General features: G+C 45.7%; 1 protein-coding gene across 3 annotated transcripts in view; it reads left to right on the forward strand.

The window, feature by feature from the left end:
- Positions 1 to 25,482, forward strand: part of PICK1 (protein interacting with PRKCA 1) — a 103,123-nt gene that overhangs the window by 6,993 nt on the left and 70,648 nt on the right. For all 3 annotated transcript variants that reach the window (XM_069205206.1, XM_069205205.1, XM_069205204.1), the window contains exons 2-5: positions 22,887 to 22,977; positions 23,448 to 23,559; positions 24,245 to 24,373; positions 24,832 to 24,898. In XM_069205206.1, coding sequence (XP_069061307.1) covers positions 22,937 to 22,977; positions 23,448 to 23,559; positions 24,245 to 24,373; positions 24,832 to 24,898 — 349 coding nt within the window. In that variant the 5' untranslated portion in view covers positions 22,887 to 22,936. The remainder of the gene's footprint in view (positions 1 to 22,886; positions 22,978 to 23,447; positions 23,560 to 24,244; positions 24,374 to 24,831; positions 24,899 to 25,482) is intronic.

Below are 25,482 nucleotides of genomic sequence, written 5' to 3' on the forward strand. Positions count from 1 at the left end.
AGTATAAGGCAAAACTCCATCCATCCTATGGGCATATAAGAGTGTAGTCCACCCATAACATAACTCTTCCTGACCGTACCAAGCCAAATGAAGGTCTGCTGTCATGGAGGGTGGGTGTATCATAACGACTGTGATAAGAATGAGTAGAACTAAGGATAACGAACGTTACACTTAAGTAACCAGAATATTATGCATATGCTTCTCGTTCTCATCCTAGCCATTACTTTTGAAGTATACCAAAGCTAACTGGCCTTCATTGTAAGGAAACATTTATACACAATGCTTAAGCCAAACACTTATTATGCCCATCACCTTTGATTAGTGATTTCATAATACAGTCAGTAGAAACAACTGAATTCAAAAATTTTGACCGATTGGATGACATTCCAGCTCCCCTCCCTCAGATCTGTAATGGTTGACAAAGTATATACCCAAGCCCAGGTAGCCACTCGACAAAGGTTTGTTGGCAGCAGTCATTGTATCTCGGCCCAAGAGACTGCCGCACCCCCCTGTGGCTCTTCCTTGAATTCCTGCTGGACTTGGAACAACAGAAGGAAAGTATTCCGTAAAAATTGTTGATCGTGTCCATCTACTTTTTCGTTTTGTTGGAAGCCTTCTGACCTTAATTTTCCCCACAAAAAGCAATAAATAGGTAGTCCTGTTTTCTGATGGTTTCAGAACATTCTGGATGAAATATTTTAATTTAACACCCAGTAAATGTTACAGTTCCTCATCTCTAAAACTTGGAACTGGGAAGAATAAAGGGTCCATAATCTCTTGGACTCTGTGCATTCTAGATTTAGTCTTCGGGAAGAAAAGCAGAGTTGGGTCTCAACACAATCTTGTCATTTAGTATTTTCAAAAGGGGGTGTTTGCGTAGCAAAGCTCCTAATTTTGTCAGTTCTGCTGGCAAAACTGATTGCTACCAGAAATGGTGCCTTCATAGACAACTATTTGAAGTCAAATTTACCCAGAGAACACAAGGTCCCATTGAGGTTCTGAAGGATTAGTACCTGGTCTTTTTAGGAGTCTCCATGCCAGATCATTATTGCTACCCAGCCCACCCTATAGGTCCCTAAATGTGTTTATTGCTGACAACTGGGCTCTTAAATTGACTGCTCCCAAGTTCTTTTGAAAACCATCATGCAAACATTGATGTATAGCAGAGATAACACAAGTAACCAGTGAAAAATACTTTAACAAACAATAGTATTGCAAGTTCTTCAAGTGTCTAGAATAGGACGTCAGAGTTAACAGATGCCTGGGCCTTTGAATAGCTGTGGCTAAATGCTGTGGGATCCTTCTGCCTCAAGCCCAATCCTCGCAGCCTCCAAACCAACAGTGAAAAGTTTAACAAAGGCCGACATCCTGGTTCACCAAGATAGAATTATGACAGATGAATTTTCCATGGACGTTACCAGAGCTATGGATATCAAAGAGAGAGCCTTGTTCTGTGTGGTCAGTTGCATAGGAATACTGCCACCTCTGCTGAGTTCTCAGACGCAGCTTGGGGATAAAAGGACTAGTAGGAAAAGATAAAAGCCAAGGAGGCCATGTTGCTGAGAGGCTGTCCATTCCCCAAGCTCCTTTTACAGCAAAACGAGATCAGAACCTTGAAAATTTAATTGTATTCTTGAGAAGCAAAATGGTCTGAGAGGGTTCCAGAATCTCTGCAATATCCCTGAGAAAACATGTGGAGTTAGCAATAGATGGCGAGACAACCGAAACACTCTGCTCAGTTTGTCTGCTGCTACATTCTCCTTCCCACTGATGTAAATTTCCTTTAGACAGAGAAGGTGAAGCTCTGCCCAGAATCCAATATTCCGAGCAATCGGCTTGAGAGATGTAGATTTTGTTCTTCTCTGTCTATTTATGTACAACATTGCCACCACTTTGTCTGTATTGATTTATGATGATGTATCAAGATTGTCTAGAAGTGTAACAAGGCTCGATGTATTGCTCATAGTTCCCTCCAATTTGAAGAATTCTCTTCATCATTGAGTGACCATCTTCCTGGACCTGACATGTCCAATAACATTGCTTCCCACCACTTTGAGCTGGCACCTCTTGTCACTTTCTTCTTTGTTTCTGCCCACTGTTTTCATGTTCAACGCCCACTGAAATGGTAGCTTGTTTTGTGCAGTCAATGGAATCTCCTTCGTCAGAGTAATAGAAGCAGGTTTCCAGTGCTTTAGGAGATGCATCAGATGAGGTCTGACCCAGAGCACGAGGAAATAATGATATCAAATGTCCCAATACATTCAACTGCAGTTGAACTTGGTGTAGGGATGGTAGTTAAGACCATATATACATCAGCTTGACTGCTCTTTTCCTGGTAAAAACACCATCACACAACGTGGAAGTATGCTCCTGTGAAGTGAACGCTTTGTTTTGAGCTGTGTCCCATTTGCAGTTTGGGAAATTAATCAGTAACCCATAATGTTGTAGACAGTCCATCATTTCCTGCCAACATCCGCCCCCCTAGGGTGCTTTTTTTTGATGAAGCAGGAAGTGTTCAGTCGATCATTATAGAAAAATGTTCCAACCTAGAAGATATAAAGATGCAACCAGAGGAATCTTCATCTTTGTGAACACTCTCTGGGTAGACCTGATTCCAAAAGACTCACCTGGAACTCAAACTTATTTCCAAGGAGGGCTAGTAAAATGATGACTAATTACTCTTTCCCTTTTTTCCCTTTTTTCCCTTCTCTTTCTTTGGAACTGGAACAATCACCTTCTTTAATATTAATTTGTAAATGACATGATGAGGAGCATTGACTCTTCAATGTGGTTGAGGTCTTGCCGTCTTGTTCTCCCTCTATCTTGTATACTTTATCTCGCTATCATCTTGCGAAGGAAAACTGTTGTTGCTGAGATGATCTCCTGAAGAGTTGGGGAAAGAAGACTTTGAAAAAGGGTGCAACATTGATCCAGAAGTTCAGATGATTGACAGAATAAGGATGAATGATATGCATGTCCATCGTGAAATATTTTCCCAACAATCAGTTTGCAGCGTTGATAAAATACACACTGCTCACTTGACATTTCTCAAATAAATAAACAGAAAATGCGTAAAGGAGCGCTACTAAAATGAAAGTCAGCATATATGTAGAGCTGTCTGCCTCGCTCCCCACATCAGCCGTATTAAAAGCACACTAAAACTGACACGCATGTCGGGCTGTGGAACTCTGAGCTTAATCTCCCCACCCAGCACGTGCTCCATGACACTGGCTTTAACCATACCACCTCATGCTTTGCCGGGGCAGCTGGACAGTTCCTCCATTCACCAACAGTCAAACTTTCGGTGAAGCAGCCACTCCAAGAGAAATTGAGACAGTTTACTCCTTCCGATTCTCTTGCAGAGTTCTCTGATAGACCTTGTGAAATCTCTTCTCTTCCTGTGCCGGTACCGAACCCCAGGCATGTTGTTGGTCATCCAAGCCCAGCAATGATCCTGCATTCCTGTCCTGGTCTCAGTCTACCTATTATAATGCCCATAGAGGGGACGAAGTTTCGCCTTTTACTTTGTTTTGTTTCTCTTCTCTGAGATGGAAGACCTCTCAAAAGTAATGACTGGGACAAAAACAAGGGACCTAGGAATAATGTGTGAGTGAGTGTGCAAATTGAGTGAGTGGATGGTGTGTTAATGTAGTTAAGTTTGAATGAGCTAAGTCAACAACTCCCAGATTGTAAAAAGTTGAAGACATAATGCCAAGGACTGCACCATGGTATCAATGACACATTATTCCAGTAACCTGAACAAAAAGATGGTAAGCAGCGAGGTAGGCACCCGGCAGTTAGAATAAAGTGAAGGGGGCAGCAAGTACAAGGACAGGGAACTGGGCATATTGGAGAAGACAGTTTGGGAGAAGCCAGAAAATAATACAGTATGAACTTGTGGCTTGAAAACAGCTGTTTTGAGATAGGTAGGTGGGCCACCTCAGTCATTTGTGAGTATGGTGTGACAGAGGATGCAAAGAGCTGCAGCGGCATGGCCCAGGAGGGTTGTAGACAAGTTGTTAAATAGAAAAGCCAGAGGAAAAGGATGGCTGTGAGCTGAAGTGCACTATGCAGGAGGCGGAGACAAAGTAGTGAAGATTTTCACAACCATTGACACCAAAAGAGAGTTTGCATTCCCAGAGATGTACGATCCCACATCCAAATATGCTCACTAGAATGAACAGGAGATAAATGTGTGGCACGTATCCAGGGACCCAATGCCACATGCTCAATTTAATTAGACTTAAAATCAGTGAAAATACTGAAGGCTCAAATAGATAGATACATTCAAATCACTCCATTGAACCCAAGTTATAAAAAGTTACCAAAACGTAGAGGTTCAAATAGATGCTTTAAAGCAGTGTACAGATTATAGACATCACTATATAGAAATATACACACCATGTATATAAATATAATGTTCACTGTAGAAAACCAAAGATTGCAGGAATGTTATAGTTAGGAAATGGAATTAAAAAAACCTTAGAAATTCAGTAAAGAAAATCTAAGATGAAAGGGATGTTATAGTCACGTTTAGATTTTACACAGACAAAACCGTAGAAATTCAACAGTTATAGTTATCTCATGAAACTATAACTTGTGCCCTAAGATAACTATAACTCACGCCCCTGCCATGCAGATGTTAGTTATATTATAAATTATGTAATAAAACATGGCATTACTGATGTGTTATGTGTGGGGTAGGTAGCAAGTGCATGGCAAGAGCGCAAGTTTTTAGTTATCTTGGGGCATGGCTAGCAACATATCCTTGTTGAAATGTTGGCAGCCAATCCGATCTCGGCATGAGATCTGTTGGATCGGCCACGTCCCTAGATAGCTATCTTTTTCCTTTACTATCTCAAAAACTACTGAACGGATTTACACAAAATCACAAAGAGATCTTACTGTACCAAGATCTACCTTTTTGCTAAATGTGGTGTTATTCCGTTTAGCGGTTCAGACTATAGTGGTGTTCAAAATCCTGATGGGAAATTGCATAGGGAAGACATGTTTTGTGCTCCCTGCCCCCTTTTCTAGGCCCACCACTTGACGAATCACCCCAAAGCTTTCAGACAGACCTGAAGTGAGTGGCACACTAATGTGGAACATTTTGTGAAGATTCGTCAAATGGTGCCAAAGTTATTGGCAGAACAAAAATACGCTTTGTCTATGGGAATTGGGTCCTAACTATAACTACTAGGTACTAAAGGTAAGGGTATCTAACTAGGTAATATTATATATATTCGCTTAGAAAACCAAAGGTTACAGTGACGTTATAATTTTAAACATACAAAACCATAGAATTTCAGCTGTTAAAGAGTTATTTCAAGTACCAAGTGCCCTAAGGTAACCATAAATGGCGCCCCCTCCATGCGCAGTTTTCTCATCAATAATGTTACTGCAAATGTTACAGTAATATTATCGATGGTGTTAAAAAAGATGTAATGGTTTCTGTAATATCTAGGGTAATTAGCAGAGCATGATGAGGGCTCAAGTTATAATTGCCTTAGGGCACAAGTTATCGTTACTTAAAATAACTCGACTATTACAGCTGAGTTCTATAGTTTTGTATGTCTAAAATGTGAACCTAACTATGATGTCGCTGTAACCTTTGTATTTGTAAGTGAATTTTGATGTTTTTTTAAATTTTTTATTTTATTTCCTAACTATAACATCTCTGTAACCTTTTTTTTTTTTTTTTTTTTCAGTGAATTTCCATGTTTTTTTTTTTTAACATGAAGTAATTTTAATTCCTTTGGATGTGTGTGACAGGGGCTGGCCACCCCCTGTAACCACCCAACGCCAAGCACGACCTTTGGTGGTGCACGTCCGGGGTTGACTGCAGGGCCTGGTCTGTGTCCAGACCATGCAGCTAACCCCCATAACCACACAACCCTGTGTCACCCATGGCCTGCAGCCTACCCCATGGCACTCATGAAGTGCTTTCTGTTTGGTGGAGATGTGATCATAGTCCTATGCATCAAGAACACATTTCCAAAATCAGAGCTATATGCACTCAGTGGGTTGTTGTAGTAAATTGTGCATCATCCTGGGAAAATGGTGGTAAGACATTACATACCACTAATGTGTATGGGGTGGGAGCCAAAAGGGCAGGGCTCCTAGGCAACTTTACATAGTTGTTTTTAAAAGGGAGAAGGCGATCTCTGGTCTCAGAAGCACATGATAAGAAAGAACCTACTCGTCAGTCACTACCTGACATAGTGCGCTAGACAAGTGCAAGGATGCAAACACCTCCATCAAGGATTACAGCTAACTTTTCAAGGTGGAATTTCAGATTGAAAACACTTGCTTTGCCTTGACCATGTGTAAGAAATTATGATGAGGGGGGTCCGTGCAGCACAAACCCTTTGGCTTTCAGTTTACAGGGAAGGGGAACTGTCTGTAGTTAAGGCAATATTTGTGTCCATATGTTAATGGTGTTCGGACTTGTATTTATCGTTCATTAATACAAAGCCTTTTTTATTAAGGTGAACACTGTAAATAAATGTTGCAAGCTCGGACTGCACTACAGGCAGTGGTTCCAGTAAAAAAAAAATGTACAAACACATTTGAAAAGTTTAACAATATGAGTCTACATATAATGCTCTCTGATTAGATGCAAATGTGTGCAGAAGCATGTAAGCAGGACTGATGATTCTTTGCTTACAAAATAAAGGGCCTCATTAAGGCCACCAGCCTTGCGATGCAGACAGGTGGGTCCGACCGCCCCATTATGACACTGTTGGAGCTTCACGGTCCAACCGACAGGCGGCCGCCAGCCTCCAGCCTAGTGGCTGTAATCTGCCAGGACAGTGCTGCACTGGGGATTACGAGTCCTCATCCGTCAGCCTTTCCATGGCTGTTAACACTGCCATGAAAAGGCTTGCGAAGTGGGGGCATCTGGGGGACCCCTGCACTGCCAATGCCCTTCACATGGGCAGTGCAGGGGCCCCCATGGACAGCACCATCGCGCATTTCACTGCCCGAATTACGGGCAGTGAAAAGCACGATGGGTGCTGTCGCACCCCACACACCACAACATTGCAGCCGGCTCAATTACGAGCCGGAGTCAATGTTGTGGGGAGTTTTCCACTGGGCCAGCGGAATACTCCTAATATGGCGGGCAAAAGACCTCTAGTACTGGCGGTCTTTTGCCTGCTGCGGCTTCGGCGGTCCTGGGAAAGGACTGCCGAAGTCATAATGAGGCCCAAAATGTTTAGAAAAACAATGCAACTAGGGAAAAATGTTTTGCTAAATTACTGTGAAATTTTAGATGTTATTTCTTTGAAGCATCATTTAGTAAAATGTGATGATGGATGCTAGTATTTCCCCCAAAATATTGGTAATAGAAAATCAGTGTAATCAGTTGCAACAACGTTATGGGAAACATGAAAATAAACAAGCATTGGCAAAGTCAACAGATCACACATTGATGGCCAGTCTTTTAGTTTTGTCAATGTGTGTCTTGTTTTGACACAGCTTTTGTAAAACTTTATTGTTGTGGCAGCTGTCAGGCTCTCACCACTATAACAAACATTGGCAAAATATGTTCTGGTTTCAAAAAGCACACATTGCCGCAGTAGTTCCTGGCACTGAACAAAACTACGTTTCTGTTTGCCAGTATGTTCCATGTGAAAGAGCAGAGTGCTATAACTCACAGTAAAGCCAACTGATGGATGGATATAGAGAGATATAGAATTTTAATAAAAACAAAGAGGTCTTGGTTAATGCCAGCCCTAATTAGGGGCCCATTCTTAAAGTCACAAAAGTGCACCCATGGTATATGTCCTTGTATTAGTGCAGAATGATGGCTTTCATGAATTCACAAGAATTTACAGAAGTAGACCTGGAATTTGTACTCCTGGAAAATATTTGTGAACTGTATTGTAGCACGAGCAAATATACATGTGTAGGTTTGCTCAAACGAAAATCTATTGAGCACTTACAAGTTCACTTCTAACCACTTTTTCTCAACCCTTGAAGAACTTCTACTTCTGCTCTTGTCAGGAGTAAATTTCCAACCATACTCAGTATGGGAAAAGATTAGAGATTAGAGAAGAGAGAAGAGCTGGGGAAAATCCTTAAAAATGCAAGTTAGTAGGTGTTAAAAATTGAGTTTCCGGTTTTCTAGGGCACTCACTGAAGCCAGGCAGAACTCACCCACTCTAGGCAGGGCGAGGGAGTTACACACTCAAGATAACCTGTGCTCACCCCCTTGGTAGCTTGGCACGAGCAGTCAGGCTTATCCCAGAGGCAATGTGTTAAATGATTGCATACCACACGCAACATACGTGGCACAATAAATACACCACAAAGGAAACACAACACCAAGTTATAAAAAAATAAACTGTACTGTATAAAACATTAGACCAACCACAACATGTCAGTAATACCCTGCTACACAAGTAGTTGTCAGAACATCACACAGTTACTAGTACTATGCAAAAGCCAGCAGCAGTCGCATAAAACTCATAGGTTACTGGTTATTCTGCAACACAAGCAGTAGTCAGGTCATCATTGTTATCAAAAATACACGTCATTGTAAACACATAATCACAACTGCCACGACACCACCATGGCTGCACATAAGATGAAACATCACTCCACAATTCTCATGACAGCATCAACACATGAGCATTGGGGTCACAACCCATTCATGAACCACATTCCCCAAATGGTATATGCCCTCATTATCACCCACCACTATGCAGAGTAAACACAAGATCATCCAGGGGGATTTACACGGGGAGCATAGTCCACCCTGTTTACCATGGGAGCTCCTGCGGTCCTCACACCACCCTTATGGTAGTGCTCGGGGGCTTCAGCAGGGTTGGGCCTCCCGATGAGCACCCAGTTTGACCAAGGAGCTCTGATGCTCCTATTGGGGGGGGAGCAGTCCATTGGACGTGCGACCCCACTCCTCACTCGCGGGCAACCTCATTTTCTTAACCCTCAGCCATGCGTGGGCCTCAGATGAGGCTTCCCTCCTGTCCAACAATGCACGCGGCTCCCTGTCGTCTCGGGAGACCGCGCGTCGCACACTGAGGCCAGGGGTCTCCACAGGCCGAGCCTCCTGTCCCAGGCCCCACCTGAGTCTGCTGCCAGCCGTCCCATCACCACAAGGGGGTTTACAAGCCTTCGGGAACTCCTGGGGCCTTCGCGGGCGCACTCGACAAGATGCGCAAGCAGAACACTGTATCGGGTCATGGCGGTGACATTTCCAGGAAGCCGTTCCTGCTTGTGCCCCGGGGGGGACAACTCCAAACACTCCTGTGCCCTGGGTAGATTTTGCAAGCACATCTCAGCCGCACTTCATTGCTCTTGGCCGGCGGCTCCTCTAGACCCATCCGGGTCGCGGCAACATGGAGGGCGCTCCTCCCGTGCCTGGGGCAGACACACACACTGCGCTCACCACACATGGTAAAGGGCTCCTCGGGGATACTTCCCTTGTGCTGGGAAAAACAAAATCGCAGAGAGCTTGTCACGCACTAGAAGTGCACACCAAGTAAAGCGTCTTTCTGCGCTATGGAGATGATTAGCTGCCCCGCTCTCCAGTGTTGTGACGCAAGAAGAGCTGCAGAGGAACAAGGGGCACACCACCCAGCACCTGGAGAGAGCAAAATGGGGCACAGGGCGGCAGGGCCCAAGCAAACGGGCCAGCACAAAGGTATGCAGGCAGTGGCATTTCCTCCTAGTGACCCAGCAGGTCATTGATGAGCACAACAGCAGCAGTCCAAAGGCAGTTCCCGGCGTGTCCTTCCAGCAGCATCCTGTGTTCAGTTCAGTAATCCATTAGTGTCTCTCAAATATGGGGAAAAGCCCCTTTACTTACACTCATTTTGCGCAGTCTCCACAAAAGGGGGCGAAGAGGTTCCAACCAGTGCTAACTGGTTCCAGGAGTGACCCCTCTCTAATCCAGCACAGGCTTCAGACCTCAGCGGGGGGTAAACGAGCCCGTTGTGTGAGGCCAGGACACAGCCTTTACAAATGCAGATGTGCCCCACCTCTCACTTTTCTAGCCCAAGAAGACCATTCAATATGCCGATGCACCTCTGACACCTCCAACCTCCATGTGTACAGGCTGTCTGAAAAGTATGCACAAAGCTCAGCTGTCACTCTGCCCCAGACATGGATTGGAGCCAAGCTGCAAAACACCAGTCATAAGCAAAGTGAAATGCCCACTTCCTACAATGTAATTTCTATAATGGTAATAAAAAATCCTCCTACACCAGTAGGCAGCATTTCTCACTACCAGTACAACCATACCAAACATACCTACGCTACCGCTCATATATTAGACAATACCACTTAGTCATACAGTAGGGCATTTCCAAAGCAATCCTATGACCAAGGCAGTACTTACAGCAGTGAGAAACCAAATAGGCTGTTTGTCACTGCCAGGACAGGCCTCAGAGCCAGGCACATGTCCTGCCGTTTACCCACACACCACCCTGCCCAGAGGGCTAGCTAGGGCCCTACTTTATGCGACTTGTATGTAGTGAAAGGGGAGCTTCAGGCCTGGCAAGTAAGTTTAGATGCCAGGTCCCTGTGGCAGTGAACTGCGCATGCAGTGCCTGCGGTAGAAGGCCTGAGACATGTTTGAAAGGATACTTCTGTGAGTGGCTCAAACTGCGCTGTAGGCCAGCTAGTAGCTTTTAGTTTACATGCCCTGGGTATAGGGATACGATTGTACAGAGACTTACAGGTCAATTAAATGTGCCAATTAGGTGTAAGCCAGTCATACCAAATTTAGAAGGGAGAGCACATGCACTTTAGCACTGATCAGCAGTGATACAGTGCTCAGTCCTAGAGCCATCAACAAGGGTCAGAAAAAAAAAAGGAATGGAGTAGGAAGGCAAAAAGTCTGGGGATGATTCTGTAAAAAGGGCCAGGTCCAACAGTAGGTTGGCACAGACTCAAAGGCATTACAACTCTGGAACTATTGCTTAATGCTTCCTCAAGCCCCATTGTTAGACTTTTCATCCTTGGCGTGGTCTCCCTTAACTTTTTGCCTCTGTTCCCCAGGTTGTTGATGTGTGCTGGACTCTGATTTTGCTGTTTTTGTTACTCTGGGCACTTTACCACTGCTAACCAGTGCTAAAGTGCAAGTGCTCCTGTTTAAATTGTATGTAAGTGGTTCATCCATGATTGGCATATTTGAATTACTAGTAAGTCCCTAGTAATGTGCACTAGAGGTGCCAGGGCCTGTAAATCAAATGCTACTAGTGGGCCTGCAGCACTGGTTGTGCCACCCACATAAGTAGCTCTGTAATCATGTCTCAGACCTGCCACTGCAGTGTCTGTGTGTGTATTTTTACACTGTAAATTCGACTTGGCAAGTGTACCCACTTGCCAGGCCTAAACCTTCCCTTTCCTTACATGTAAGGCACCCCTAAGGTATGCCCTAGGTAGCCCCAAGGGCAGGGTGCAGTGTATGGATAAGGTAGGACATATAGTAATGTGGTTTATATGTCCTGACAGTGAAATACTGCCAATTTCGTTTTCACTGTTGCAAGGTCTGTCTCTCTCTCATAGGATAATATGGGGGCTACCTTTAAATATGATTAAAGTGTAGATTCCCCTAGAGAAGAGATGGACAGGTGGAGTTTGGGATCCCTGAACTCACAATTTAAAAATGCATCTTTTAGTAAAGTTGATTTTGAGATTGTGCGTTTGAAAATGCCACTTTTAGAAAGTGAGCATTTTCTTGCTTAAACCATTCTGTGACTCTGCCTTGTTTGTGGATTCCCTGTCTGGGTCAGTTGACAGTTGGGTTGTTTTTCACCTCACACCAGACAGTGACACAAAGGGAGCTGGGGTGTGATCTGCATTCCTGATTAGCCATCTCTGCTAGGAGGGAGGGGTGGAGTGGTCACTCTCATCTGAAAGGACTGTGCCTGCCTCTGACAATGCTGTCTCCAGCCCCCTGGTGTGTGTCTGAGGCCTTGCCTGGGCAAGGCAGGATTTCACAAGAAGGTGTGAGTCCCCTTTGAAGGAAGGTGACTTCAAAGACTAAAATAGGTATAAGAAGGGCACCCAAACTTACAAACTTTAGAAACACTTCTGGAATCAAGGGGAACCTCTGCCTGGAGAAGAGCTGATCGCTGAGGAACAAGTGCTGCCCTGCCTGTGACTGTGCTTTGTGGAGCTTTCCTGCAGTGCTGCTTCTGCCAGAGTAAGAGGGCAAAGACTGGACTTTGTGTGCCTTCCATCTTGAAGAAGAAATCTCCAAGGGCTTGATGTAGAGCTTGCCTCCTGTTATTGAAGTCTCAGGGATAGCAAAGACTTCTTCCTGCCAGCACCTGGAGTCTCTGGAGAGACCCCTACTCTGCTCTGTGGTGCCCTTCCAGTTCCTGGGACCCTGAAAGGAGAGGCTGGCAGCCTAAGGACAAAAATACACGCAACGAGTGCCGTGCGGAGAAAAGATCGACGCGAACCCGATCGCGGCTGAGAAAACGACGCGACGCCGACTCCGCAGCTGAGAAACGACGCCGCAGGAAACGCGACCGGAGAATCGACGCCCGGAGCAGGAGAAACGACGCGCAGCATCGCTGACGAAGGCTGAGAGATCGCAACCAGCGCCGCGGGACTTTCGGACCGTCGCGTGGCTGGCTTTTTCGACGCGCCTCGCCGTGCCGAGCTGTTTTCGACGCATATACCCGTGCAGGGTTATTTTCGACGCACACCGCCCGTGCGGGGTTATTTTTGCCGCAAACCAGGTACATTTTCACGCTAGCAGCGCTAGTGTGGTGTTACAACTACCTAAAGACTCTTTTTATTTTAAACCTTTAAAAAATCATAACTTGACTTGTGTATGTTGGATTTTTGTCGTTTTGGTCTTGTTTTGTCTAGATAAATATTTCCTATTTTTCTAAACTGGTGTTGTGTCATTTTGTAGTGTTTTCATTAAGTTACTGTGTGTGTTGGTACAAATACTTTACGCCCAGCACTCTGAGGTTAAGCCTACTGCTCTGCCAAGCTACCAAGGGGGTAAGCAGGGGTTAGCTGAGGGTGATTCTCTTTTATCCTAACTAGAGTGAGGGTCCTTGCTTGAACAGGGGGTAACCTGACTGTCAACCAAAGACCCCATTTCTAACATTGGTGGCAGCGGTCGGGATTTGGACTTGTATTTGTGCTTGACATACAGTAATTAAGTGTACACTACTGTTTTGATCTCAGACCACTACGCGACCACATACTACTTGTTTGGTGACCAGCGGTCGGGATTTGGACTTGTATTTGTACTTGACATACAGTAATTGAGTGTACACTACTGTTTTGATCTCAGACCACTACGTGACCACATACTACTAGTCTTGTGATTTTTGTTTTTTTACTTGGACTGTTTTTCTCTGCATTCAGTTTCTTTTTTTTCACTGATCCCGGGATTGACTTTGCTGAAACTTCATTTGAGAACTTGCTTTTCTGTTTTTGGAACTGTGCATATTTTTTTTTAACCTCTCATCATGTCTCAGTCTGGAGATGCCCTAGCTGAAACTGCTTTTGATTTGGAGAAATTGGAGAGCTACAAGGTGGCTCAGTTGAAGCAGTTTTGTAGGAATGTTGGCTGTCCCATTGAGAGCTCAGCCAAGAAGGTTGAGCTGCAAAAGGCGCTGAGGGCCTGGGTGGCAGCCAAAGCAGCTGAGGGGCACACAGATGAGGAGCCAGAGGGGGAAGAGGAGTTGCAAGTCACTCACACTGATGTAGTGGGTGGGCCTGCTATGTCTCAGGGGAGAATCTCTAGGGCAAGTAGCAGTGTATCCTCCAAGGGTCTGACACCTGAAGAGTTACAGGACAGACAGGCAGAAAGGGAGTACCAATTGGAGCAGAGAAGGCTAGCCCTTGAGGAGAAGAAGATAACAATGGCTCATGAGCTTAGCTTGAAAGAGATAGATCATAGAAACCAGTCCAGTAGGGATGGTGGCAGCAATTCTACAGTGCAGCCTGAGAGAAGGGTACACATCCCAAAAGACCTTGTGAGGGATTATAAGAGGGAGGATGATATCTACTTGTGGTTCAAGGGTTATGAGTCAGCTCTCCACATGAACCTGGTCCCTGAAGCTCATTGGGGGGCAGCCCTGTGGAAGCATTTTGAGGCAGAGGGGAGGGACACACTGACGGCCTTAGGGGATGCTCAGAGTCTCACCTACCCTGCCATGAAGGAGGCCTTACTTACCAGGTATGGTCTCACCCCTGAGCAGTACAAAGAGAAGTTTAGATCCTACAAGAGAAAGGAATCCCAAACATGGTTGGAATGTGTTGATTCTTGTTGCAGGTCACTGGATGGTTGGGTGAAGGGCAGTAAGGTAAACACGTATGAGGGGCTTTACAATTTAATTGCTTGGGAGCACTTGTACAGTTTATGTTTTCCAGAGCTGCGCCAGCACCTCATTGACAGCAAGCTGACTGACCCCAGGAAGCTTGCACAGGAAGCGGACCGCTGGGAGAGCACCAGGGTCCAAAAGAGGTATGGGGGAGACCACGCCAAGGGTGGGCAGGGTCCCTCTCAGACGAAAGGGGGGGGTAAGGGCAAACAGGATGAGTTCTCTAAAGGGCCCCAAACTGATTCCCAGGGTAAGAATTCCCAACCCCCCAGTGAAAACAAGCCATGGTTCTCCAGAGGGAAGCCAATGGCAGGTGGTCCCCTACGTAAGTGCTATTCATGTAACCAGGTGGGTCATGTGAGGGGGGACCCCAAATGCCCCAAAAGTACACCGGCACCCACTGGTGCACCGTCCCAGGGTTTGGCCAGTGTAGCGCTTGGGGAGGAGTTGGTTTCAGGTGGGTGGGAACCAGCAGAAATGACCCTTGTCTCACTAGGGGACAGTGAGATGGTCCAGAGAAACCTAGTGCCTGATAACACTAAGAAGTACAGGCAATGGGTGACCATCAATGGACAGAGGGTGGAGGCTCTGAGAGACACAGGAGCCAGTGTGACTACAGTGAGGAGTCACCTGGTGTCTGAAGAGCAGATTGATCCCCGGGTACTTCACCAAGTAGTTGCAGTAGACAACTCTGAGCGCCTCTGCAGAGTGGCGCAGGTTCCCTTTGAATGGGGGGGGGTCTCAGGTTCCTGGAAAGTAGCTGTGAGTCCAACCATGCCTGTTGATTGTTTGCTAGGCAACGACCTGGAGGATTCCCCTTGGAAGGAGGTGGAACACAGGTCTCACTTGGAGATGTTGGGTCTGCCTGGGTGGGTATGCGTATCCACCCGGTCTATGGCAGCCAATCAGGGTAGTCAAGAGCCCCTGGAGCCTGAAACAGTGGCCCAGGGGACCGCCAAGAAGAGGAAAGGCAGGAGGCGCGGGAAACCCGCCCCAGAAGTTCCCACGGTCCGGGAGGAGGCAGAGCCTGAGGGTGATGCCCCGGAACCTACAGGGGAACAGGTGGCTGAACTGGGGGAGGTCCCTGAGCTGTCGCAGTGGCAGCAGGAAGGGGGACCCACCAGGGAAGTATTCTGCACAGCGCAGAAGGAATGCCCTACTCTTGAGGGACTGCGGCAACAGGCTGCAGCCCAGGCGGCTGGCGGAGCGCCAGGTACTCACCTGATTTATTGGGAGGATGGCCTCCTGTATAGTGAGCCTAAGGTTCCTGAGCCGGGGTCAGCTCGTATGCTGGTGGTACCCCAGGGCTTCAGGACCTTCCTACTGGGTTTGGCTCATGATGTGCCTTTGGCAGGACATCTAGGGCAGGACAAGACCTATAAGAGGCTTGTCTCCCACTTTTACTGGCCCTTGATGAACAAGCAGTCAGCTGCTTATTGTAGATCTTGTCAGACTTGTCAGGCAAGTGGCAAGAGTGGGGGGAAATGCAAAGCTCCCCTCCAACCTTTACCGGTAGTCAGTACTCCCTTTGAAAGGGTAGGAATTGACATTGTGGGGCCTCTGGATCCCAAGACAGCCCTGGGCAACAGGTTCATCCTGGTCTTGGTGGACCATGCCACACGGTACCCAGAAGCTATTCCTCTAAGGACGGTCACCGCCCCCGTGGTGGGACGTGCCTTGATGGGGGTTTTTACCCGCATGGGGTTCCCCAAGGAGGTAGTATCTGATAGGGGTACAAACTTCATATCCACTTATATGAAGTCTCTGTGGAAGGTGTGTGGGGTAACCTACAAGTTCACCACCCCTTACCACCCCCAAAGTAATGGTCTGGTTGAGAGATTCAACCGCACCTTGAAAGGCATGATTCAGGGCCTGTCAGAGCCCTTGAGGCGTAAGTGGGACGTCCTCTTGCCATGCCTTCTGTTCGCTTACAGGGAGGTGCCTCAAAAGGGACTTGGCTTTAGCCCCTTTGAGCTCATCTATGGCCACCCTGTGAGGGGACCGCTCAGTCTGGTGAAGGAGGCTTTGGAGAAAGCTCCTAGTAAACCACCCCAGGATGTATTTAGCTACATGCTGGCACTAAGAAACCAGACTGCCCGCTTCAGGCGTCTCGCTCAGGAGAACCTGGAAGCAAGCCAGGAGGACATGAAACGGTGGTACGACCAGAATGCCACTCTGGTTGAGTTTCAGCCTGGACAAAAAGTGTGGGTCATGGCACCAGTAGAGCCTAGGGCTCTCCAAGATAAGTGGACTGGGCCTTTTGAGGTGGTGGAAAGAAAGAGCGAGGTCACCTATCTGGTAGACTTGCAATCCCCCAGGAACCCCTTGAGGGTCCTACATGTCAACCGCCTCAAACCCCACTTTGAGCGAACTGAGCTATCCATGCTCCTAGCGACAGATGACGGGGTGGAGGAAGAGAGTGAGCCTCTTCCTGACCTCCTGTCTGCAGGAGAGAAAGATGGGTCTGTGGAGGGAGTGATCCTCTCCCCCTCCCTGACTGAGGAACAGCAGAGGGACTGTCGCCACGTGCTGGGACAGTTCGCCTCACTGTTTTCCCTGATCCCAGGAGTCACACACCTGTGCACACATGATGTGGACACTGGGGACAGTACACCTGTTAAACATAAGGTTTACAGGGTGACTGACAGGGTGAGGGCTTGCATTAAGGAGGAAGTCTCCAAAATGTTAGCCCTCAGGGTTATTGAGCACTCCAGCAGTCCTTGGGCCAGCCCAGTGGTCTTGGTCCCAAAGGCTACTGCTCCTGGTGCCACTCCAGAACTTAGGTTCTGTGTGGACTACCGGGGTCTCAATGCGGTCAGCAAGACTGACGCACACCCCATCCCCCGAGCTGATGAGCTCATTGATCGGTTAGGAGCTGCCAAGTACCTCAGTACGTTTGATTTAACATCTGGGTACTGGCAGATTGCCTTAACTGAAGGGGCAAAGGAGAGGTCAGCATTCTCTACCCCCGATGGGCACTTCCACTTCAATGTGATGCCCTTTGGGATGAAGAATGCCCCTGCCACCTTTCAGAGGTTGGTCAACCAGGTGTTGGCAGGACTGGATGAGTTCAGTGCCGCCTACCTGGATGACATTGCTGTGTTTAGTTCCACATGGGAGGAACACCTGCAACACCTCTGGAGAGTGTTAGAGGCCCTGCAGAAGGCAGGCCTCACTATTAAGGCGAGCAAGTGCCAGATAGGGCAGGGTTCTGTTGTGTACTTAGGACACCAGGTGGGGAGTGGCCAGGTGGCACCCCTACAGCCTAAGATTGACACGATTCTGGCTTGGGAGCCTCCCAAGACCCAGACTGAAGTGAGAGCCTTTTTAGGTCTCACAGGATACTATAGGAGGTTCGTTAAGGGATATGGTACCATTGTTACCCCCTTAACTGAGTTGACTTCTAAGAAGCAACCCAAGAAAGTGATCTGGACAGAGGCTTGCCAGAACGCTTTTGATGCCCTGAAGGCTGCCATGTGCACAGCACCTGTGCTGAAGGCACCTGACTACTCCACGGAGTTTGTTGTACAGACAGACGCCTCAGAGCATGGTATTGGAGCAGTACTCTCACAGCTGAATGAAGAGGGCCTAGATCAACCCGTAGCCTTCATTAGCAGGAGGTTACTACCCAGGGAACGTAGGTGGAGTGCCATAGAACGTGAAGCGTTTGCTGTGGTCTGGGCACTGAAGAAGCTAAGACCCTACTTGTTTGGGACTCACTTCCGAGTTCAGACCGACCACAGACCCCTCAGATGGTTAATGCAGATGAGGGGTGAGAACCCGAAACTGTTGAGGTGGTCCATTTCCCTACAGGGGATGGACTTTACGGTGGAACATCGACCCGGTACAGAACACGCCAATGCTGATGGTCTGTCCAGGTTCTTCCGCCTTAGTGATGAGAACTCCCATGAGGTTGGGTAGTTGCTCCCCACTTTTAGCTGGGGGGGACACGTGTTAGACTTTTCATCCTTGGCGTGGTCTCCCTTAACTTTTTGCCTCTGTTCCCCAGGTTGTTGATGTGTGCTGGACTCTGATTTTGCTGTTTTTGTTACTCTGGGCACTTTACCACTGCTAACCAGTGCTAAAGTGCAAGTGCTCCTGTTTAAATTGTATGTAAGTGGTTCATCCATGATTGGCATATTTGAATTACTAGTAAGTCCCTAGTAATGTGCACTAGAGGTGCCAGGGCCTGTAAATCAAATGCTACTAGTGGGCCTGCAGCACTGGTTGTGCCACCCACATAAGTAGCTCTGTAATCATGTCTCAGACCTGCCACTGCAGTGTCTGTGTGTGTATTTTTACACTGTAAATTCGACTTGGCAAGTGTACCCACTTGCCAGGCCTAAACCTTCCCTTTCCTTACATGTAAGGCACCCCTAAGGTATGCCCTAGGTAGCCCCAAGGGCAGGGTGCAGTGTATGGATAAGGTAGGACATATAGTAATGTGGTTTATATGTCCTGACAGTGAAATACTGCCAATTTCGTTTTCACTGTTGCAAGGTCTGTCTCTCTCTCATAGGATAATATGGGGGCTACCTTTAAATATGATTAAAGTGTAGATTCCCCTAGAGAAGAGATGGACAGGTGGAGTTTGGGATCCCTGAACTCACAATTTAAAAATGCATCTTTTAGTAAAGTTGATTTTGAGATTGTGCGTTTGAAAATGCCACTTTTAGAAAGTGAGCATTTTCTTGCTTAAACCATTCTGTGACTCTGCCTTGTTTGTGGATTCCCTGTCTGGGTCAGTTGACAGTTGGGTTGTTTTTCACCTCACACCAGACAGTGACACAAAGGGAGCTGGGGTGTGATCTGCATTCCTGATTAGCCATCTCTGCTAGGAGGGAGGGGTGGAGTGGTCACTCTCATCTGAAAGGACTGTGCCTGCCTCTGACAATGCTGTCTCCAGCCCCCTGGTGTGTGTCTGAGGCCTTGCCTGGGCAAGGCAGGATTTCACAAGAAGGTGTGAGTCCCCTTTGAAGGAAGGTGACTTCAAAGACTAAAATAGGTATAAGAAGGGCACCCAAACTTACAAACTTTAGAAACACTTCTGGAATCAAGGGGAACCTCTGCCTGGAGAAGAGCTGATCGCTGAGGAACAAGTGCTGCCCTGCCTGTGACTGTGCTTTGTGGAGCTTTCCTGCAGTGCTGCTTCTGCCAGAGTAAGAGGGCAAAGACTGGACTTTGTGTGCCTTCCATCTTGAAGAAGAAATCTCCAAGGGCTTGATGTAGAGCTTGCCTCCTGTTATTGAAGTCTCAGGGATAGCAAAGACTTCTTCCTGCCAGCACCTGGAGTCTCTGGAGAGACCCCTACTCTGCTCTGTGGTGCCCTTCCAGTTCCTGGGACCCTGAAAGGAGAGGCTGGCAGCCTAAGGACAAAAATACACGCAACGAGTGCCGTGCGGAGAAAAGATCGACGCGAACCCGATCGCGGCTGAGAAAACGACGCAACGCCGACTCCGCAGCTGAGAAACGACGCCGCAGGAAACGCGACCGGAGAATCGACGCCCGGAGCAGGAGAAACGACGCGCAGCATCGCTGACGAAGGCTGAGAGATCGCAACCAGCGCCGCGGGACTTTCGGACCGTCGCGTTGCTGGCTTTTTCGACGCGCCTCGCCGTGCCGAGCTGTTTTCGACGCATATACCCGTGCAGGGTTATTTTCGACGCACACCGCCCGTGCGGGGTTATTTTTGCCGCAAACCAGGTACATTTTCACGCTAGCAGCGCTAGTGTGGTGTTACAACTACCTAAAGACTCTTTTTATTTTAAACCTTTAAAAAATCATAACTTGACTTGTGTATGTTGGATTTTTGTCGTTTTGGTCTTGTTTTGTCTAGATAAATATTTCCTATTTTTCTAAACTGGTGTTGTGTCATTTTGTAGTGTTTTCATTAAGTTACTGTGTGTGTTGGTACAAATACTTTACGCCCAGCACTCTGAGGTTAAGCCTACTGCTCTGCCAAGCTACCAAGGGGGTAAGCAGGGGTTAGCTGAGGGTGATTCTCTTTTATCCTAACTAGAGTGAGGGTCCTTGCTTGAACAGGGGGTAACCTGACTGTCAACCAAAGACCCCATTTCTAACACCCATTATGTAGATTTGCATAAAAGTAGGTAAATAAGGAAATTGCTAGTATTCAGGCCCTAGTTTAGTATTAGCCCTGGGATAATTAGAGAAGTTATTAGCAGAGCTGTTATATAATGAGATTGACGCCCTAATTTGTCGCCACACTACAGTGCACCAAAGGGACAAGTAGATTTTTTTTACAGGACAAATAGATTTATGAAGCAACCTGTCCCATGCACAAGTAGATATTTTATTAAATTCCACACCCCTGATATATATATTTATTTTCTTCCTCCAAAGTTACTGGACGCCGCTGTGCTCCTAACCAGGGTGCGCATCGGCAACTCGGGAGCCAGCACTCCATGTAAAACAGTCACCAATAATCCTTTCTAAATTATCCAACAAAGGAGCCAACGCTTAATGCGTTCTGTTGCTTTGAAACTTTTATTTAGACCAGTGCTGACAAATCCATCAAACACATTTTGGCTAGCTCTGTAGCCTTGGTCACTGACAACCAAGTGCCATCTTAAACACATATTTACACCAGTGCTAATGCGTGACATCGGTAATGAAATAAAAAGCAGACTCAAATGACTATAGCTTGGTTACAACAAGTTACCAGTTCGGCGTAAGGTTTGAATTTCAAAATATTAATATAAAACATTAAAATTGCCAAAACTTTTAGAGCTTTCTTGTAATGATTTTACAATTCAAACTTTTATATTTCACAATGGAAACACGTGAAATCAATAGCATAAAAAAGCTCTCCTAAAGTGTCTTGAGCTTTGATTCAGTATTGCCCAAGTGGGCTACTAATAGACTGAAAAGACCGACAGTAAAATGATTTAGAACATATGCTTGAACAATAATATTAAATTGTCAATCAAAAAGAGTCCCATCAGATTTATATCAAAATCTAACTAAACCTGCTCTGCATCAAACTGAAAGTATAACAATATAATTAGTATTAAAGCGCCATGTGCTTATATTTTATACAAACAGTTTACAGCAGCATGTTAATGTATCTGTCTAAATATCTTCACTGTGTTGTTGAATATTGAAGATGAAACATCCAACCCAATAATTAACATAAAAAATTACATAGTAAAGTGCCTAATGCAATTAAATGGTTGGGCAATTCACAGTACCCTTTAATAAAGTGCGTAGTGCAAAGGTCTCCCTAGCAGGCCGTGCTCTCTCTCTCTCTCTCTCAACACTGCTTTATTTATGCAGTGTTATGTATATCATAGCATAGCCCCCCTTCATTGCGTTTTTGTTGTTTTAAACTTTATCCTGTTTTTGTTTATTGTATGTATTAAGCTAACTACAAAGTCCACGATGCCTCATGGGTGGTAAGATGGATCGTTTCTATTTAAAGCAACATAGTTATAGGACGACTCACCAAATGTGAGCAAAACTTTAAATGCATTGGTGGTTGCTGGAAAGTCTTAATAAAATTACACTTGTGGAGGTCTTGGAGTGCAGTGATTTCTTTTGCAAACAGTTGATGTTACCAGGGTTGGCTTCCCTCGTCACCTGCACCGGAGTGTGCTGTAACAACTCTGTGACTATACATATATCTCAACTCACAAAGCCACCAGAGTCCCGTTGAGGCAGCACAGGAGTCCGAGTTGGGCTCCAGTCGCCCCAGACATAAGCACAAACTTCCTCTATATCCATAAGGAAAACTCTGACACTCCTGCACAGTCAAATGTAAATTTGAGGAGACTGCTTCTCCCTGACGCGTTTCAGCTGTAGCCTTGGTCACAGAACGTGTCTGTCTGTCTGTCTGTCTGTCTGTCTGTCTGTCTGTCATATGATCCCGGGCTCCATCTTGGGGTGAGTCCTGGGAGTCACTACCCACAATTACACACTGTCACCAATAAAGGAATACCAGGCCATCCATTTGGCGTGAAAATAGGATTTGAGTGATAAACAATTTCAGTTGTCACCAATTGTCAATGTTAATGCACAGTAAGCTTTGACTGCCTTGGGATTCCAATATATACACTTGTTGTTTGCCCATCCTCTTGCAGACTGGATCACCACTTGTCCCCTGTTACTCCCTTCAATCTCATGACCCTGCAGGCCTCTTTCTGAACCATAACGTGACTCTACCCCATTGTGCATTGCAAAAGAGTCTATCACATCATAATTTAAAAAAAAATCCTGTCTTTGTATGTCACATCTTGTTATCCTCTCTGCATGAACAACATGTGCTATTACTGGCCATGTTTTAAGGCGTACATAGCTCTCATACATTTTGAGGGTATTCACCCTACGCATTGAGGTTAAACAGTATGATAACGTTTCTTGTGCATGGCTGCAACTCTAATGAATCTGCTGACTTCACAATGAATATTCTGTGTGGTGACTTAGCACTTTAACATTTCATGGGTACAAACCACAGGATACAACTGTTTTTAGAGTTAATACCTGGTATTATGCAGTTATTGTTCCGACTTAGATATCTCATATGTGCACTTTCTTTTCCTGTAGCACTAGACAACTGACTGATTCCAAAGTCCAGGAAGGTCTGTTGCTGCACCATGTTCTCGGATTTCGAATATGATCTCGAGGAGGATAAGCTGTGAGTTATTCTTCTCTTGTGCAAGAGAAACATTCTTATGTCGTGGGAAGGAAGCATTTTCATACCTCATTTAGGACTGGTCACGTGAACATTAATATGCACAAAGATTGTGCTGTTGGGGAGTTCGCGCCCTGATAAAATGGACATACATAGGTCTTCAGAAGTGCACTTTACAGAGTTGCACTTAGCAAGAATCTCATCCTTGCAAATAACACTGTTCTTCGGTATTTTTTCATTATTATAATGTTGATATGCTTGGGGCACTTTGTACTTACTTTTTTTAAAAAACTTTTTTCTCTCATTATCCTTCGCCCTTCCACATCCCCATGTCATCATTTTCTATGGCTATTCATTGTCCCTTTTCAAATTTTCCCTCGTTTTGTATCACATCCCTCTCTTTCACACCAAGCACCTCATTTATCTTTTGTTGTCTTCTTCCCTCTCTATCCTTATATCTTTTCCTCTCTCAGCGGGATTCCCACTGTTCCAGGGACCGTGACCCTGAAGAAGGACAGTCAGAATTTGATTGGGATCAGCATTGGAGGTGGAGCTCAGTACTGCCCTTGCCTCTACATTGTGCAGGTGAGTTGATTATTTTGAGCTGAATTAAGGTTGTACATTAATTAGAATAGTGCAGAGGTCAAGAGATAATTTTCCATCATCTCGGGTGAGGTGCAGGCCCATTTTAGACATTTTAACTGCCCTCACAATCTAGACAGAAAAGGTTTATATAGTGTTCGATGAAGAGTATCTGCCTCTTGTTCACACATTCACAAGTTATGACATTCCAAAATGGTATCCATTGAAGTAGATGTATGAGCAGGCCAAATAATTTTATAATTCTGTTTCCTGAGGGACTGTACAGAGTGATCAGCTGGCAGTCCCAAATCAATTTAGAAGGTTACACTGGGTCACACATTGCTTGCTAGCTAGGTCACACGTGCTTAGCTGTCAAGCATGGCTAGGTACATGCTTTAGTGGTACTGCATAATTCCTACTCACTCAACTACTTCCTTTCTCAACATCCTTGCTTTTCTTAGTTTCTCTCTTTGTCTGTCCTCCCGCTTCCCCGGTGTCTTCCCTTTCTTGAAACCCTGTTTCCTACACCTTTTTATCTCTCCTTCTTCTCCTTGTCTTTCTCTACCCCTTTTTCTCTTCTATCTTTCGCTCTCTATTTTCACCCTTTTATTTCCTATTCTTTCTCACTCCTTCACACTTCACTTTCCACCACATCTGTATACATTAATAGCCTTTCCTTCTCCCATAGGTGTTTGATAATACTCCTGCTGCCATTGATGGCACGCTGGCAGCAGGTGATGAAATTACTGGTGTCAACTGCAAATCAGTCAAGGGCAAGACCAAGGTGGAAGTAGCCAAAATGATCCAGAATGTTAAGGTAAGTCTTGTGTGAGAGTTGTCTGGATCTGCAAGTAAAGAAGAGGACAAGGTTAGAGTATATGAGATAGTGTTTAACCTACAGTCTTTGGTCAGGAACAGTACAAACGATGCATGTAGACTCCATCCTGTCTTAAGTACCCCTTTTAGTTTTATGGAAAATTAGCTGAGATTTCCCCCAAAATCAAATGTTGCAAGGCACTGTGGGGGGCAAAATAAAAGACTTGCCTAATGACCCAGAATCTGTTGCTGTACAGTGATAAACTGGGGCATAGTGTGGAAATGTTTCCTTGACCTAAGATTACCAAAATAAGTAGAAGCACACAGCCATCTTTTACATGTCTGGAAATTGTTTTCTTCCTAATGTACCACAGATACTTTCTGAAACTAAACTACTAACATTGGAAGATGATGTGGGCATGCTAAAATTCTAGCACTGTTTTTTCCCCGTCTCATTAGGAAGAAGTTACCATTCACTACAACAAGTTGCAAGCTGACCCAAAGCAGGGAAAATCCCTCGATATAGGTAAGAAATCCCAATGTTAGTTGTCTGTGGCTGGTATGCTGGAGATCGAGTAATCTCTCAGCATTAGATTCCATGGTCGCTCTAATAGCAGAATTCCAAGGTTTCTCAATATTTACAAGAGATTTTACATTCTCCAAAGCAGTTCTAGCCAGATGTTGTTATGTTTTCTTTGCAGGTCCCAAATAAAGAATTTGAAAACTCTGCTGGTTTTATCTTTATTGGTAGTAGTTGTCCACGCTGTTGCGTGTTTACCCTCATTGTGATTGTGTGATCACCCCCCTTCTATTACATCTTTTTCTCCACTCCTTTTTTTTCTGTCAAATCAGCAATAGCCTATTGTTTCTGTGAGGGTCATGTGATCATAAATTCATTTAAGAGGCAATTTTTTAAGCTTTTGTCCGAGTTTTTGAATTGATTGACCTCTTGATAGATCATGCACCCTACATTGACATCTACAATAGTGTTCTGTTGGAGCTGCGCGGATGCCGAATAGTAGATGAGCCACAAAAATAATTTTAAAGATCTTGCATTGGTTGGGGTGCTGCTTTTAGACAGGAGTGTGGCCTCTCATACCCTGTGGGGGC

This window comes from Pleurodeles waltl, chromosome 8, assembly GCF_031143425.1.
Source record: "Pleurodeles waltl isolate 20211129_DDA chromosome 8, aPleWal1.hap1.20221129, whole genome shotgun sequence".
NCBI classification, from domain to species: domain Eukaryota; kingdom Metazoa; phylum Chordata; class Amphibia; order Caudata; family Salamandridae; genus Pleurodeles; species Pleurodeles waltl.